General features: G+C 40.6%; 1 protein-coding gene across 1 annotated transcript in view; it reads left to right on the top strand.

Moving 5' to 3' along the window:
* The window catches only part of WDFY4 (WDFY family member 4), a 120,154-nt gene that overhangs the window by 30,275 nt on the left and 73,160 nt on the right, over positions 1–16,719 (top strand). The window contains exons 15-27 of the mRNA XM_082285929.1: positions 443–650; positions 920–996; positions 1,674–1,892; positions 3,319–3,503; positions 6,415–6,646; positions 8,591–8,742; positions 9,276–9,387; positions 9,503–9,693; positions 11,230–11,382; positions 11,746–11,819; positions 12,632–12,793; positions 14,933–15,024; positions 15,928–16,027. Of these exons, the coding sequence (XP_082142055.1) occupies positions 443–650; positions 920–996; positions 1,674–1,892; positions 3,319–3,503; positions 6,415–6,646; positions 8,591–8,742; positions 9,276–9,387; positions 9,503–9,693; positions 11,230–11,382; positions 11,746–11,819; positions 12,632–12,793; positions 14,933–15,024; positions 15,928–16,027 (1,957 nt within the window). The remainder of the gene's footprint in view (positions 1–442; positions 651–919; positions 997–1,673; positions 1,893–3,318; positions 3,504–6,414; positions 6,647–8,590; positions 8,743–9,275; positions 9,388–9,502; positions 9,694–11,229; positions 11,383–11,745; positions 11,820–12,631; positions 12,794–14,932; positions 15,025–15,927; positions 16,028–16,719) is intronic.

Consider the following 16,719-nt stretch of genomic DNA (forward strand, 5'->3'; position numbering starts at 1 on the left):
TGCCTGAGACACCTGATACAGTATGATCCATATCTGGGTCTTAAGTTCTTTGCAGTCATTCTTCAAATCCTCTCCCACGTGTTGCTTTTAACTATTGTGTTACAGCAGAGTTGAATGGTCTGTGTGTAAGGAAAATGGAACCAATGGGTTGGGGACAATTTTTGGTGGGGTGAGTTCTGAAGCTGCCTGAAGATGGGTGGGAAGAAAATACAGCTGAAATATGGCTATAGCTGTCCTGCCAGCCTCCTCCCATTTTGAAATGCCTTCAGTGCAATATTTTTTTGTATTGCTGAGGATTTTTGTAAGCTGTTGAGGATGTGTTATTTCAAGAGCATGAAGTGCTGTTCTGAGCAGTGATGAATAGAATATGGGCAATACCTGTGACTGGAAAAAGACTTGCAGACATTGATCTGGTTAGGTACTGTGTTTGTTCATCTTTCAGGTTCAGAAGATAGTGTGGTGGACAGCAAAACAGATCCTCAGACAATTGTACCTATCAGGACCTCTCCTTGGCTGTCTAAAGGATCTGCACTGGCACTCCAGACTGCCATGAGTCTCATCTCCATGACATCACCTCGAAACTTCCAGCTACACGGCACAGCTTTAGCTCCATCGTTTGTGGAGTTTGACATGTCCATGGAAGGCTATGGGTATGGCTGCTGTTGCTTTTATTTTAGCTGCTCTGGGGTCTCCAAGCCCTTACTCTGACACAGTAACTTTTCACTTCTCTCTTCGTCTTAATCTATGTACCCTATGGCTGCTTTCCTTGCAGCAATGTTGCCAACGTATTTTGTTGCTGTCGTACTGCTGACAGCCTACTCTCTGCCTTCCTAGCATGATTCTGCAATGCCAGAAGTCACTGGTGGCCTTCAGGGATGCTTTTTGTTTCTGATGAATGGGTGCTTGCTTGCTTTTGTAGGTGTTTATACCTCCCTACCCTGGCCACTGTCATGGGATCCAGTGCAGACCAATCTGTCTCAGGAGGGACTGGCATGGGTAAGCACTTTGACTCACCTGCAGCTTGCTGGGAGCACCAGCTTCTCAGCCCCAATGAAAGCATTCAACAGTTGTAAGAAATAAGTTATATGTTTCAATGTTTCTGTCTCTGTGCCCCAGACCAGCTCTGAACTGTGTAACTTGTACTGCTCAGCAAAATGCAGCACTGGCTACAGCTTCATAGTGTGATGAATTAACATTAGCAATACAATTTTAAAGCAAGCTTCTAAGAAAACAGACTTAACAAGTAAGAGCCACCAGATTTTAGGGTAACAGACAATGGAAGGAACTGTCACTTAAAGGGATTTTTCTATACAACAGAAGGCTCTATTGGGTGGAATGGGAAATGGTTGTACTTTTTGCTTCCTGAATTTTTGTGAAATTTGAGAGCTTGTTTCTGGCTTGGAGATTGCTAATCCATGAGCTCCATAGCATGGAGATCTAGCAGTCATTTCTCATCAGTCAGCTTTAGGTCATTTATACATGTGCACAGACTCATATGTGCAATCTTTGTGATACTGAATACAAGCAGTGAAATCTGACAGAATAGAAATTAAACCCCATAACCTAATGTTGGTTCTTTCATGGTATGGACTACAAATGAAACACAAAGCAGTTTGCTAATGGCTGCCCAAAGAAAACAACTTCCTTAATGCCTTTTTGTTTCCTGTCTACAGGCATCAGAACGTTCCCTCCCTCAAGTGGACTGACACTCTCTTGCTGGTTCCTGGTTAGCAAGTTTGGTTTGGTGCACAACAGCCACCCACTCCGCTTCCTTACCATTGTGAGGCACATGTCAAGAACAGAGCAAGAATTCGTATGCTTTTCTGTAAGCTTCTTTCCACAGGACCTTTCTTTGGTCATTTCTACAGAAGAAGTAGAATTCCAGCCACTTGGTAAGGCTCTTTTCAGTCAAGCTGCTGTGCTGTGTTCTCTTATTATCTGGAATTTTTCATTAATAAATTTCCTCTTCTTTGAAGTACCCAGGATATTAATGAGATTTCTCTTCAGTTTTCCTCTTGCATCCAGTTGTGATTGTAATTCTTGGCCATGTTTAATTTTTAAGTTTGCTGTAGGCATTGTGAATTACTGCAATATTTTATGGAAAATTTTTGAGTGTCACTTATACTGTGGTGTGCAGTTGTGGAGACTGGGCTTGAACTGTGTGACATTAGGCAGGTTTGGAGAGTAGGACTGAGAATTTGGGGAGTGATCTAGCTTCCTAATGAAACAACTCATTTCCTCTCCTCTCTTTCAGAATGTTTTCTATTATGCCAATCTGTTAATATTGTTCCCTGCTGATATTTATCCCCTTTTCCTTATTGAGTAGAGTAGGTATTTCAAATGTAAATGTGATTGAATATCCCAGAGGAGGTTGGAAATGGAGTGGGAATAGTAGCTGGGACTTTTTCAAGCACAGCTGACATTGTGTGAGTGCTCTGATTACCTTAGATAATGATAAAAATTCCAGCTTACCTTTTTTCATAAAAGCTACAAATTATTATAGAGACTTTTATAAATAATGGATTTGCTAGGAGTTTCTCTGTGTCAGCTATTACTGTCTCTGTCCGGCTCTGTGGGGTCACATGCATGCACACACACACAGACGCATGGCTAGCTTCAGTATAAAGTCGGTCACCAAGAGATAGGAAGGGCCTTTGTGTGTATTCCAAGAGGAGCAGTTACTGCTTCACCTACACTGTCGAAGGCTACAGAGGCAAAGGTGAGAGCAATGCCGAACTCAGGGGTTTTATCCGGGGCGGGGAAAAGGCAGGACTAGGGAACGGGACCAATGGGGAAGCTCTGGGGGAGTGACGAGGGGTAGAGGCTGGCAGCCAACTGGGGGAGCCAAACTGGGGTCAATTACCGTAACAGAACAAGGCATCCGGGGAGAGATTTCTTTCCCTCATCATGACCGATAAGTCTCTGGCAGCACACACTGTCTTACCAAGAGCTCTCTCTGTCCCTTGTGCCACAGGCTAGTCGGCCATCACAGTCAGCTAACTGTGAATATACTGAGGGTTCTCCTCTTAGTGAATATGTTGGGTTTTCCTAGGTCAGGGTAGTTTTACAGCGTCAAGGCAGAGAGCAGGTATTATTTGGGAGGGTGACGCATATGCTGGAGGGAGCTTGAGAGTTGTGCAAGTTGTAGGTCCTGATACTAGACCTTGGGCAATGTTTTAAAGACATTGGACATAATAGCATCGAATCTCACTCTACCCACAGAGTGTCATGCTCTTTCTGTCACATTTGAAAGTTGTTCCAGAGGTAGGTGAAGGTAAGAAACTTTCTGTTGACTTACCTCTGTTTTTGCTGTTACAGATATTATGGAACCTGAGGGTGAGGTCCTAAATCCCTCCACATTTCCAGGGCAAGTCCAGTTTGGCTGTGGTAAACTACTGGTCACTGGCCAGTGGCATCATCTCACAGTGACAGTTGCTAAGGAAGCAAAGAAGAACTGCATTGTGTCAGCTTATATAAATGGTCAGATGCTTGGCTCTGCAAAGGTAAAGGCTCTCTGCATAGATCTTGTGCCTGACTTTTGCCTTGCATTGCTTCTAATTTTCATCTCCCAATGCACCTACCATGACTTTTCAGTATTAATCTTAAAAACTCAAAGCATGGTGATTTACACATGTAACACATGCCACTGTGTTGGGTGTGAGTGGAGTCAGAAATCTGTACCAAAGAGGGTGTATTTGTGCTGCTTTTCAGAAGTATGTTCTCACCTTATACTGATGCTTTGAACTAGTTCCCCCTCCCCCTTCAGCATGTAGATAACCATGTGGTGGTTATCTCCTCTAGAGCTGAAGTTACCTAGGTTGCAGGTAGCTCAGGGTTATGTTGCTGAAATTCAGTTAAACCTTTAGGTCAAAATTTTCTGAGTTTACTAGTGATTCAGAGGACCTATCAGTTTAAGCCCAAGATTTGCAGAAGTTGCCATCTATAAAAAGTACTTCACATCAAGGTGTGACCAGAAAGCCCTAAACCAAAGATAACTTGGATTTAGGCTAAAACCTGCAAAGGTGATGAATTATGCAGGGAGTCTTCACTTTTTCTTTTGAAGAAAGCTCTTGAAAGTGGAAAGGTCACAGAGAAATAAGCTGCTGTGACTGGCCAGCTCTTTGCAAGAATCCAAAGATGGGAGCAATGTCAGTCAGTGGTCTTTTTCCTCACTAGCACACTAAGCATTCAGGAACAGATAGGTGTTCCTCTGGGTTAGTTGTACAGTGTGTGAGATTATATCAATTCATGAGTTCATTGCAAATATTGGTGTACTGGTATTTCCCCTAATGTTCCATTTCTTGTGATTTTTGTTTCACAGCAGCCAGTTCTCAGGTTGCATGAGACATCAGGCAAAAGTAATCCAAATGCACCTGAAGGGTTCATAATCTACGAGATAAATGAGAATAGCCCCTGGTTTATATTATTAATATCATCATGCTCCTGGTTTTGCAGTAAACTCATACTATTTCAGAGATCTAATTTTTGCATTTTGAATGCAGTATAGAAAAGGCAGCCTGCTCTTTCTAGTATGTCTCTGATTGGTGTAGTGTTATTTTGGTTTTGTTTTTGAATAGAATCCTATTATTAATTGAAACTTGTAACCTTGGTTTCTTCCTTTTTGTTCCCATATTTCAATTCAATCTCAGCACGTGCAAAGCTCACTTGCGTGTTTTATGCTTCCCCTGTAAATGCAACCTGTTTAATTCAAATATTCTCTTTATCATACTTGAGAAAAATGATCTGTCTTATAAATGTCCTTTGAGACCTATATCCATTTCAAGAATGAAAATTTAATTTAATTTGACTTCCTTCAAATGAGACTGAAAGTCATCAATAAAACTAGGCCTAAACATTGCAATTGATTAAAGAATTCTCGGCAAGTATGTTTAACATTCAGTGAAACAGTTCATATAAATAAAAGAATCCTTTAGTAAACAAAAGATTGTCCCAGTGTTGGGGTCACTGACTAAATGCAAGCCTTCATCTTGATATGTACAGTGAAAAGATTGTCTAAGAAGTTAGAAATGGACAAAGGCCCTTAACAATACCAAAGGCTATATTTAGTTGGTGGCTATGGGGCGGGTATGTATGTGTGTGTGTTACTGTGTTTCATCAAGTCAAATATTTATTCACTCAAGTATCAACTCCTGCCTCTTAATATTGACCAGCCCTGTCTTCTAAATCTCAGTGTCCAGACATCAGTAAATGCTAGGAGTCTCCCATCCTAACAGCAAGTTGTTAAAGACAGGGCTAAACCCCAAAGTACAATATAGTTTCTCTCTACCAAAAAATTCCAACTACTTCCTGTTAGAGCTCTCTACAGTTAAATAAAATAATAGACTCTGTTCAGGAGGCCAAATCATTATTTTGGTACCAAAAATAAATGGCCCTGTTTCTTAAACAATGTTAGCTCCACTGAAGCTTACTGATGCACTTGAACAATCTACACTCTTCAAAAACTGCTTATTCTCTATTTGTGCCAGTCCAAAGTGTGATCTGTAACTTTTTGTTCTGTGTTGTCATAGTCAGGATTATGAATTTTAGAAGAGGAAAAATATTTCTGGAGTCAAGACAGGGTTTTTCTTTGCCAATACTTGAAATTCTTTTGACTGTGTTTTTGGAACAAAAATTAGCCTTAAACATTTCAAAATGCTTATGTTTACAGTACTTCTCAAAGTCCAATTTCTGAACAGTAGCTGATAATTATTGTGTGGGTTGACCTTGGTTGGATGCCAGGTGCCCACCAAGCAGCTATATCACTCCCCTTCCTGGCTGGACAGAGGAGAGAAAATAAGATGGAAAATGACTTGTAAGTTGAGATAAGGCAGTTTATTAAAGCAGAAGTGAGTTTTCATGTCCACAAGCAAAGAGAAAAAAATAGGTTTATTCTCTACTTCCCATCAGTGAGTGCTGTTCAGCCACTTCCTGGGAAGCAGAGCATCAGCACATGGAGCAGTTGCTGTAGGAGGCAAGCATTGTAAATCATTAATTCCCCGCTTCCTCCTCCTTTCCTTAGCTTTTATGTCTGAGTTGACGTTATATGACATAGAATATCCCTGTTGTTAATTTGGGTCAGCTGGCCTGGTTGTGTCCCCTCCCAGGATCTTGCCCACTCCTGCCCCTTGATGGGGGTAATGTTGGAGAGACAGCACTGATGCTGTGCCAGCTCTGCTCAGTAATAGCCAAAACCCTGGTGTGCTGTCAACCCCTTTCTAGCTCCCAGGGCAAAGCCCAGCACTGTGAGAGCTGCTGTGGGAAAATGAGCTCCAGCTCAGCTAGACCCAATATAATTTTTTTGCACAACTGAGAGCTCAATGAGCAAAGAGGTGGCAGGCAGTACCTTACAGGGACAAGACTCCAGGGCACCCTGAATGTATTGGATCCCCTCAGTGAATTCCTTCTCTGTTGCAGGTGCAATATCTCCAGCCTTTACCGGGTAGCTGTGTTTCCATGGAACCCTCTTCCTTTATTGATGTCTATGGGTACATAGCTACTCCTCGAGTTTGGAAACAGAAGTCGTCTTTGACCTGGCGCCTTGGTCCTACATACTTGTTCGAAGAAGCCATTTCTGTGGAAACCATAGAAGTTATTATTAAGCTTGGCCCTCAGTATTGTAGCAATTTCCAAGCAGTACAACTTCAAGGTATGTAATAATTCTCATATGTGCCACTATTTGTCAGGGCAGTGTTCTTTTTATTTTTATAATCTGCTATTAATGTTCCAGCTGTGTCTAGGGCTCATTCTAAAAGTCTGGAAAACTGCATTACTGAATGTTGTACAAGACTGTAGTAAGATACACAAGGATCTTGTAACATACTGTGAATTGGAAAGAAGGGCAGGAGTCAAGCAGCAGAGAGAGATGAAGAGTAAAGAGGTATAACATCCTGAGTTGCAAGATTGTGATTCCTGTTGGACAAACATTAAAGCAGAAGCTTTAACTGAGATACTCTGCATTAACAGTGCTAACAGGGAAAAAAGAAAGGGCAGAAAAAGAAGTATGGAGCTGAATTGCAAATGCCTGCAGTGTAGGAGAGAGGGGTAGGGGAGTAAGATACATTCCATTTAATTAAGAGGCTTTTTAACTAAAGTATGTTGTTAGCTTCAATTATTAAACAGACAGACAAAACATTTCTGTTATTGATTACTGTTTGTTCAACATTCAACATTCACCTCTGTGCTAGAGCTTGGAATGAAGTGGGATGTTCATTTCTCATTTGAAAAGAGCAAAATAATCTTTCTTGGTGACACTCCAGCCTAGAACAATGTGAAAAGACTGGCTGAGAGTACTCCTTCAGAATGCTGTCTATCTACACGCAAAAATCTGCAAGTCAAGCATGGGAAGGGGTTGTTGAAAGAGAAATGGTGTCAAAGTACAGCTCTGAAATAAAAACATTACCTTTAGAAGTCAAAAGGATTTGATTTTTTGAATCATTGAGTCTTTATGAAGTCTGGGGGGCTTGTTTTCTGCAAAGTTCTCCCCAGATGGGAAGAACTAGTACTAATCATAGATTGTGTCCATCTGACTCTAGTTATGCCCTGCTGCAGGGAATCACAGAGCAACATATAAGATATGATCTCATGATTGTGAAATGATCTCCCTCTCTCTCCCTGCACTCTCCCTATTCCATCAAAACACTCAAAGGGACTTGGTCAAATGGAAATTCTGACTTAAAAAATTACCACAATCCCCTCAAATACTATGTTTTTTTCCTTAAAATGGATTGGTGACCTTACTGCAAACAGCAGTGGGAATTTTTGGCAGTGTTGTGTCCTGTCTTCCCCACTACCTCATTGCTTCTTACTAATCAGCTGCAGTTGTGCAGAGGCTTAGTCCTAAAACCAAGTCCTGCTGGAAGGGAAACAGTGACACAGTCTTGGGGCATTTACTTATAGTTAATCTTCATGTGGTGTATGAACTAATTTTTCGCCTAAAGGGGCTGTGTGACCAGCATTAGTAAACAGTTTTGTAAGTCAGCTGTTTTCCTAGTGTATAAAATTGTCAAAAATACAAGCTTGACCTTTTTTTTAATAAAGGTACATACAGTTTTTCCAAGTGTGAGCAGGAATAGAAAGTTCTTTAAAGAAATGCATATGGTAATTTCATGTAGTTATTAAGCTGCTGAACCTGGTACTTTTTAGAAGCTTCCCAAATGTTGTGAGTTGGCAGCTCTAAACTTTTGCCTCTGCCCTCTTTCCCCACAAATCTTTGCTTCTGGTATCCCTGATAAAGTTCCCAGTAACACAGAAGGCCTCTGAAATGTTTTCTATATCCAGAAAGCTTGTTTTTTTATATCGTGTGGACGGAGGGAGAGGTTTATTCTGGACTTTACTGAGCTTCATGAGATGTTATGAGAGGATATTGAATCAAGGCAAAGTAGCAGAGGACACAGCCAAGCACATCTGCTGGTGATGCAAACTGCTGTGGACTGTGTTGCAAAGGGTGAATGCTTTTTTCTAATTATAGTTAAGACAAAGTAAAATTATTTCCTAAATATCAGTTTCCTCCAGTTATTTTTCACCTGCCTCTCTGTCTTGCATATTGAACAAACGAAGTTCCTTCAGACATTCACAGTCTCTCTTGTTTTAGGTGAGGACCAGTACAGTGATCATAATACTGCACCTCTGGTGGCAGAAGAGAAGATTTCTTTTGGAATCAATGCAGTGTGCTCATCTCTCACCACAGTCCAAGACATAAAGAGCTCTTACAATGAAGTGGATGGTCGGCTGATTGCCAAAGAGGTCACAAATTCCCCTTGTCTTAAACAAGTTTTCTCTTGCTTCTAATCAGTTTTCCTAGAGCCAAGTTTCTGACTTTGTCTTGTCTGTGTACCTTCAGTGCTTTTTTTGAGCTTCTTTTCCCATTCCTTAACTTTGTTCTACTCATAGGTTAATTTTCATATATGGAGAGGAATAGATTGGACAGTGTGAGCACAATGTTAAAAGCAATTTTTTTAAACAGGAACAGAAGTCATAATTTTCAGGTTTTGGGAATACTTGTTTCATTCTGTGTTTTCTTAATGCCTTCACAAGGACTTTTCACATGCTGTTCTATCATTCTTGCTAATACCAGATCTACTGATATGAAAGTAGTGGAGTTGTGGGATATTGTAGATAGGTGAATGTTTGTCCTTACAATAAACTTGTTGTGAAAAAAGATGGTTTTCATAGTATAAAAGTAAAAAAATAAGCTAAAGTTCAGAGCATGCATTTGTTACTTTTAGTGTCCCCGATACTACCAAAGGTTTTCTTAAAATGTCTTTTATCTGTTTTAGATTGGGATTAATTCTCGGGACAGTTCAACTCCAATATTCCTAGCTAAGAATATTGCTGGGCACCTCTCAGGTTCCTTGCGGACTATTGGGTCAGTTGCTGTGGGCCAATATGGTAAATGCACTTGTCTTAATGCTTAATATTTTTTTAAGAGTGAAGCCTTTGTCTGGCTAATAACAATAGATTTGGTCATGTAACTTCCTGGTAGAGTAACACTGCAATTTCCTAGGGGTAAGAGTGTTCCAGTCCACTCCAGCAGCTACTAGTCTGAACTTTATTGGAGGCCCTGCCATTCTCCTGGGTCTCATTGCTATGGCCCGTGATGACCACACCATGTATGCAGCTGTCAAAGTCCTGAACTCCATTCTCAACAATAGCCCATTGAGTGGAAAACTGATGAGGCACATCCATGGATACCAGGTAGGCACTCTTTTGTTCATTCATTCTGGCTATAATCTTTTCCTTGTAGATATTTCTCCCCAAATCCATCAATGGGAACGAACTAAACATATCTTGGCTACAGGCACTTGTGGTTGGAACTTTGTAAGTTAGGAGGGGAATATAGGATAGTGCTCTATATGCTGTGTTTATAGTTTATAATTCCTGGGAACCTCTGTAACAGTTTATCTGCTGAAGGGAAGGCAATGGCAGATGCCTCTTGGTCAGACATGATTTAATAAACTAAATAAACCAGTGCAGCAGAGTTGTGACCGAACCACTCTTCACCTTTTACCAACACACTTGATCCCTACACAAAAGACCACTTATCAGGCAGGTTTTCTTCCTCCCCTTGGCCTAGGATTCCTCTTTACAGACTGCCCAGTGTAAGGCTGACAATGAATTCCCACAGCTCAGTCTTCACTGTGTATGAGGAATTGTGATGATATAAGTAAGTGCTGTCTGAATTCACTGATTAGGTCTATCCCAGATTAATCTTTAAACCTGAAAGCTATGCAGATTGAAAATTTTGGTTATATGTAAAGTCTATATATGTAATATTGGATGGATTGAGGCTCAAGTATAAAGTTTCAGTTTAGTATAATTTACTTCATGCTGAGTAGGTGAAGCAGAAAACTCTGAAAGAAAAAAGAAGGCTCTTTAATACAGAAGGTTCCAAACAGAACCCTAACATTAGGGTTTCATGAATGATTTATTATAAACTCTCAATTTTCCCAACATGCAAATTGTTCATAAATTGATCACAATTTATAGGAATATATTTATCCTACCTAGATACTGCTTGCCCAATCCTTTTTTGTAGGTGAATGCCAGTCTTTATATTGTGTGTGTGAGTGTTCCTTTTGATTTTTTTACTAAATAGTGTTCTTTTCATGTGACTGATCACCATACTGCAATGGAGTGAAGTGGTTTTTTTTAACAGCTAAGTAATAAATGTGTCTTGATATGTATTTTCAAATTAATTTCTATTCTTCCCAACCTGTTCAAAATGTAATGGCTTTCTGAACATTCTTCTCACAGTATTGGGAAACTGTTGGATAATCAAAGGCTCAGTTGAGAAACTGGCAATGTTTCATAAATGTTCTTCACTTGGAGAGGTGAAAATTAATATTTTTTAAATTAAGACCATTTGTAAGCAATTAAGAATACATCCATGAAGAACAGCATAGAACACCTACTGTGGTTATTTATAGTTATATTTGTCTGTTGCTTTTTGTACATTCAATTCAACATAATATGGCAGATATTTTCCTGCTGTTCAATGCCACGAAGTTGTTAAGCTACTTCAAAAGTTGACCCTTTCATTTCCTGCATGAAATTTTGTGTCTGGACTGAAACCTTCATTTTCTTCATGATACTTAAGGAAAATGTATGCATGCATGACTACTACAGCTGAGTAAACAGTGTATTGGTCTTGAATTAAAGAGAAGTGTTATATATCAGTTTATAAATAAAGATTTATACTTGGCAGGTACTTATTCAGTCTTCTTTTTTCAGTTGCTGAGCTATCTATTGAAGAGGAAAACCCAGCTGCTAAACAGCAGGATTTTACAGTTAATGTTCTCCCTGGTGGGCACAGCTGAGCTGGGCTTCGAGTCTTCAGTCATCAAGAATTGTGGTGCATTCCAGTATGTTCTCTGCAACTTTGAGGTAAAACTGTTCATGTTACTCTGTGGGTTTGGCTGTATTAAAGATGGCTTTACAATACGAGGTTTGGTTAGTTCCCAGCACCACCTGTATCCAATATTTAGCGTGGGGTTGTATGTTGTGCATTATCACACTGTGGCTCCCCAGGTCTGCAGGAACACTCCCAGAGGGCCTGCTCCTCAGGGCTGGCTCTGGAGCTACAATTCCCTACACTAGCAGGGACTTCCCAGTGCCTGCAGGTTGCATTACAGAAATGCTGAATATTTATGATGTTCTCCCTAACTAGATTTAACTGTTTCTCTGCTGCAGGTACTGTTCTCTAAGTTCAGCAGAGCGGTAAAACCTCTGCTTTCCTTTGTCTTTCAGCTTTGGATGAAAGCACCAGAAAATCTTGACCTTGTTCTTCTTTCCCATCTTGTGGAGATCTTGCAGTCCTCCAGGTATATATAGCTGTTTGAATCAGACACCTGTGGGACAAGCACATCTGTAACCTGAAGCTGGAACTGTGAGGTGGCTGTGAAGGGTCTAGTCCCAGTTGGAATCTGTGGATTCTGGGAGTAAATCGTTCCTGTATTGCTCTTTCAAGCCTGGAGCTAGTGATTTGATCAGCCCCTGAGATGACTATGGGGCCAGACTGCGCAAAGATATCTGGTTACCTGGTTCACGTGCAACTACTGCTGTACAATGAAAGCTTAAATATCTGCTGGGGAGGGGAAAATTGAATGTTTGAATTCACTATGAAATAATTTTTTAAAATATATAATTGAAGTTGTGTTTAAAATCAAAACACAACCGTTTTATCAGTATGCTTAATCATCTGGACTGGAGTTAAATGTATCTAAAGAGACAAAGCATGGCAGGGGGGCTAAGGAAAGCCAGATTCCTTCTTTTTGGTAGCAGAAAGCTCTGTGGAGAGCTGTCTGATGTCCCTTGCTGAGTTTTCCAGGAATAGCATTTTTTTCTACCAACTTGCTGCTTGAAAATTCTGTAATGTTTTCTTTGAACTTGTTGGAATGCAACAGTTTCTGGGGGAGAGGGCAGAAGAGAAGAGTAGAACACACAGAGTAGTCTTCAGATCTCCATCACTGACACATGTTCAGTTTGTCTGACAGTGTTTGAAGTGTTATAAAGACAATATTAGAAGCCAAAAGCACAAAGTATCGTGCAACCTGAGAATCCTTTTAGCTGAAACTTCGGCAAAGTTGGTCATTTCCAGTAGAAGCTTTTAATAGTCCCTGTGCTTTTTTTACAGAGATGCATGTCAGAATGTTGTAATTGCCTACCAGGTACAAGTGGTGCCCAAGCTTCTTTTCCTTTTCAACGATCCTGAAATCAGTAGCTCCAAGATCACTCTGGCCTGCACTATTCTGTCCCATCTCTTGCAAGGGTACTTTAATACAAGGGATGTTCTCAGGTAACCTTCAAGGTCTATTGTGTTTCCTCAGATTGTCGATGAACTATACTTCTGCTAGTGTTGGAGAGACCTTGACAATAGAGCTTCTCTCACCTTGTCTTTGGTAGAACACCAGATCTTTGGCAACTGCAGGATCCCCTGGTGAAAAACTGATGAAAACTTTTTTCATTCACTCCAACTTACAGTTGTGTGAAGGTGATGACCCTTATAATAGTGGCACAGACAGTTCTGTAGGTATGACTGGGATTACTCAAAGCCTGTAGCTAATACTTGGTTTCATTAAAGCCTTGTCCCTAAAGTATCACTACAGTATTACAATTTGGCCCCAAAGAACTGTGTACCTAATCCTGTTGATTTGGTTTATATCCCAGTAACAGTCCTTTTCGTTCTTGAATTTCAATCAGTTATGTTAGTCAGGATTTCATGAAGCATAGCATTTAAATCCTTGTTTGCTCTTCACAGAATGTAAGCACTGCTTCATTTTATATTCCCAGCCTGTAGCCTATCAACTGAGGAAGGTCCATGTAGTGCTGTCTATAGCCACCTAATTCCCAGGGAAATGCACTGCACAGATGGCAGCTCTGTTTCTAAAGCTCTGATTTAATAACATGTAGAAACAGAGTTGCATGTCAAACCTGTGGTCTCAGCCTTTTGCTCTGTTAGAGAGTGTGAGTACCTCTAATAGTTAACTGTGGAGTAAGCTGTTACATGAACTTAGTGTTTGCCAACTCTTTTGTGGATGTTATGTTCCTGGATGTATGTTACCTGTATGCATGTCCCTGCCCTGGGCTTGTAGGAGTTAGTCTGTTTCTTTTTTCATATGGGTAGTGAGACAGGTGAGAGTAGTGGATTTAGTGTAACAAATTTGTCATGATGTAAGGAGTGTGAAAGAGCATTTTTTCTTAAATAATCATGATTTGTTATCCCATGGTAATGTGATTGGTTGTCAGGCCCATGAGTGCTGAGAGATTGGACAGTCCCTATCCTTCCAGCTCCTGAACAGCAGAGCCTGTAACAGGCTCTCAGCAGCACTGGGAGGTGCTGGAGTTTCTGCTGGTCCCAAATTTGGACTTCCAGTGGGAATTGCTGTGTGGGCCACTCCTGCAGAACAATGGGTGTTATGTCCCTTAAGAAATGTCCTTCTTGTGGGCAGGAAGAGATTATGCACTTTCACTAAATATGTTTATATAACATTAATCTTTCTGTCCTTAGAACCACGTAATGCGTTAAAGCAAACTACAAGTGAAAAATGGGTGACAGTCCTCCTCACAAAGGACCTGTTAAGGTTTCTCTGTTCTCCTCTGTATGCTTGGAAACCAAGTGGTCATAAGTGATATCTGAATGCCACAGGCTGCTCAGAGTCTTTCATGTGAACAGAGTGCTTTACTCAGTATTCCTTTCTTCTTGATGAAAGACCTTTAAAGTAGATAGAGAAAACAGTTCCATAGCAGAATGTATTTTACTTCAATTTGTAGATAGTTTTGGTCATCATGATATAAGAAAGATATTAAGCTAGAGAGCATCCAGAGAAGATGCTGGCCATGAAGATGAAGGGTCTTCAGGGGAAGCTGTATGAGGAGCATCTGAGTTCACTTGGTCTGTTCAGCCTGGACAGGAGGAGACTGAGGGGCGACCACTGCAGTTACAACTTCCTAGTGAGGGGAAGAGGAGGGGCAGACACTGATCTCTGCTCTGTGGTGACAATGACAGGACCTGAGGGAATGGCCTGAAGTTATGTCAGGAGAGGTTTAGGCTGGATATTAGAAAAAATTTCTTCACCCAGAGAGTGGTTGGGCACTGGAAGAGGCTCCCCAGGGAAGTGGTCACAGCACCAAGGCTGAGAGAGCTCAAGAAGCATTTGGACAATATTCTCAGGCACGTGGTGTGATTCTTGGGGTGTCCTGTGCAGGGCCAGGAGTTCAACTTTGATGATCCTTGTGTGTGCCTCCCAACACAGCATATTCTGTGATTCTGTGACCTTTTAATTTGCTTCCTAGTTTATGAAGTTTTCATCCTATTTCTCAAGTGACTGGAATTTCCAGTGGTTATGTCATTAATCAGTATTCAGCTTTGCATATAATCTCTAAGTAAATGAATGTCTTTCTGTTGACCACAATTCCTTCACTCTTTCTCTGCAAGGATTGGATTGTTCCTTGTTTACACCTTGAAACCTTCTTCTGTGGATGAAAATCAGATTTACCTGGATAGTGTGGCTGAGAGGCCCACTGAAGGTGAGGGGCTGCCTTTGGTTTATGAGTTATGATAGGTAGCTACAGTATTTCCCTCCTTCCCCAGGGCCTGATGAACCCTAAATGCAACATTAGTGCTTCTGCCTCCTGTGGCAGGAAGAAGCACAATTCCAATTACTTCATATGGAAAGGACAGGCTGCACTGAGGTGACCCTTTTTTGTTCTCTCTCTGCTAATAAGCCAGTAGTGCTTTGGCGGCATTGTCCAGAGCTGACACAATGTTGGATTTCAGATATACACAGAGAGGAAGGACATTAAATTGAAATTGCCCCCATACTAACCTACTGGGCTGTTACAAGGGGTAAAATTTCAATGGGCATCCTGGATTTTCTGTGAAGACTTTGCTACACCTACAGTGGTAGCAAATAATAATGCGGAGCTCTGCACCTCTTAAAGTATCTGTGTATTTGTCAGGTTCATGTGGGGGAACATCCAGTCATTTGGCCCTTTCACTGTGATCTTTCAGTTGAGGCTTTATTGTTATTGCCCCTCTAAACAATAGATCATATTAAGGAGGCACTGGTAACTGTGGTTTGTATATAGACAACACAATTAGGCAGTACGAGTCAGATTGCCTATTTACATTTCCCTCTCTAGTTAGCCTGAGACTGCTTCCTGTGAGATATTGTTCAACATATAGTCTGAATGAGCTTTAAATAACTCTAAAGAGAGGACTTTGGGCAATGTAAGCCCAGGTTGTTTCTTATGTTAGCAGGACTCCTTATGTCTAAAATTTGATGTCTGCATCTTTTTACTCTGCAAAAAAATATAAGTACCTGATATAAGTACTTCTACTGGGCTAATTTGATGCAAAGTTGTTCATCAAAGCAATGGAACATGTGTTTTGTCTCTTCATTACTCTCTATTACTTTCTGATATTTGTAGCCTTAAGCCAAACATCTGGAAAGACAATCTGGCTTCGAAACCAGCTATTGAAGATGCTGTTAGATGTAATACGCTCAGACAAACTTCACCTGTCCTCTGAGTAAGTAGAAACATTTAGGAAGTTAAGTGTCTCTGTCTTCCAGATTTTTCATCTTCTGGTGCTTGACCAGGACTAAACACACTAATGTTCGAATTTCAACAAATACTTAGTAAGAGCAGACTGGATTCACAGTGTCTTTTTTGTCAGTGATTTATCTGGCATTCACACAGCTGTGTGGTCTGAGCACACATCAGATATCCGTTTTGAAAGAAAATTTCATGTTTTCAGAAAATACTGTGAAAGGGGAACTTGGATATTGATGTTTCTTCTGCATATCAGGGGTGGAAGAAATCCCTTCTGTATTTGAAAATCAAGTCAATATAATGAGGGATTACTTGCATCCTTCTATCATAACCATGAGAATGATGCTACCGTAATTCTACCTTTCAGAACTGAAAGGCAGATTTCATAGTGCTGGGTGCTGTAACTGTGCATTTTCATTAGATAGTACATCTTGGACTTCAAAATTTAAACCAGAATTTTGAATTTCATAGCTTGAAAGATCTAGTCTGTGATGTAGCTTGCCTCAGTTATTGATACACACTCTCAGAAGGAGCTTCGTCTTAATGAACTGTTTTGCCTGACAGTAATACAAGGTTAAATTTAGCAGGAATTGAGTGATTTCACCTGTATGGATGAGTCTGTTGTTAAATCTTCAGGATTCTCTGTTGTGGTACACCTTTAATGAGATT

Source organism: Coloeus monedula (assembly GCF_965178545.1).
Source record: "Coloeus monedula genome assembly, chromosome: 8".
NCBI lineage: Eukaryota > Metazoa > Chordata > Aves > Passeriformes > Corvidae > Coloeus > Coloeus monedula.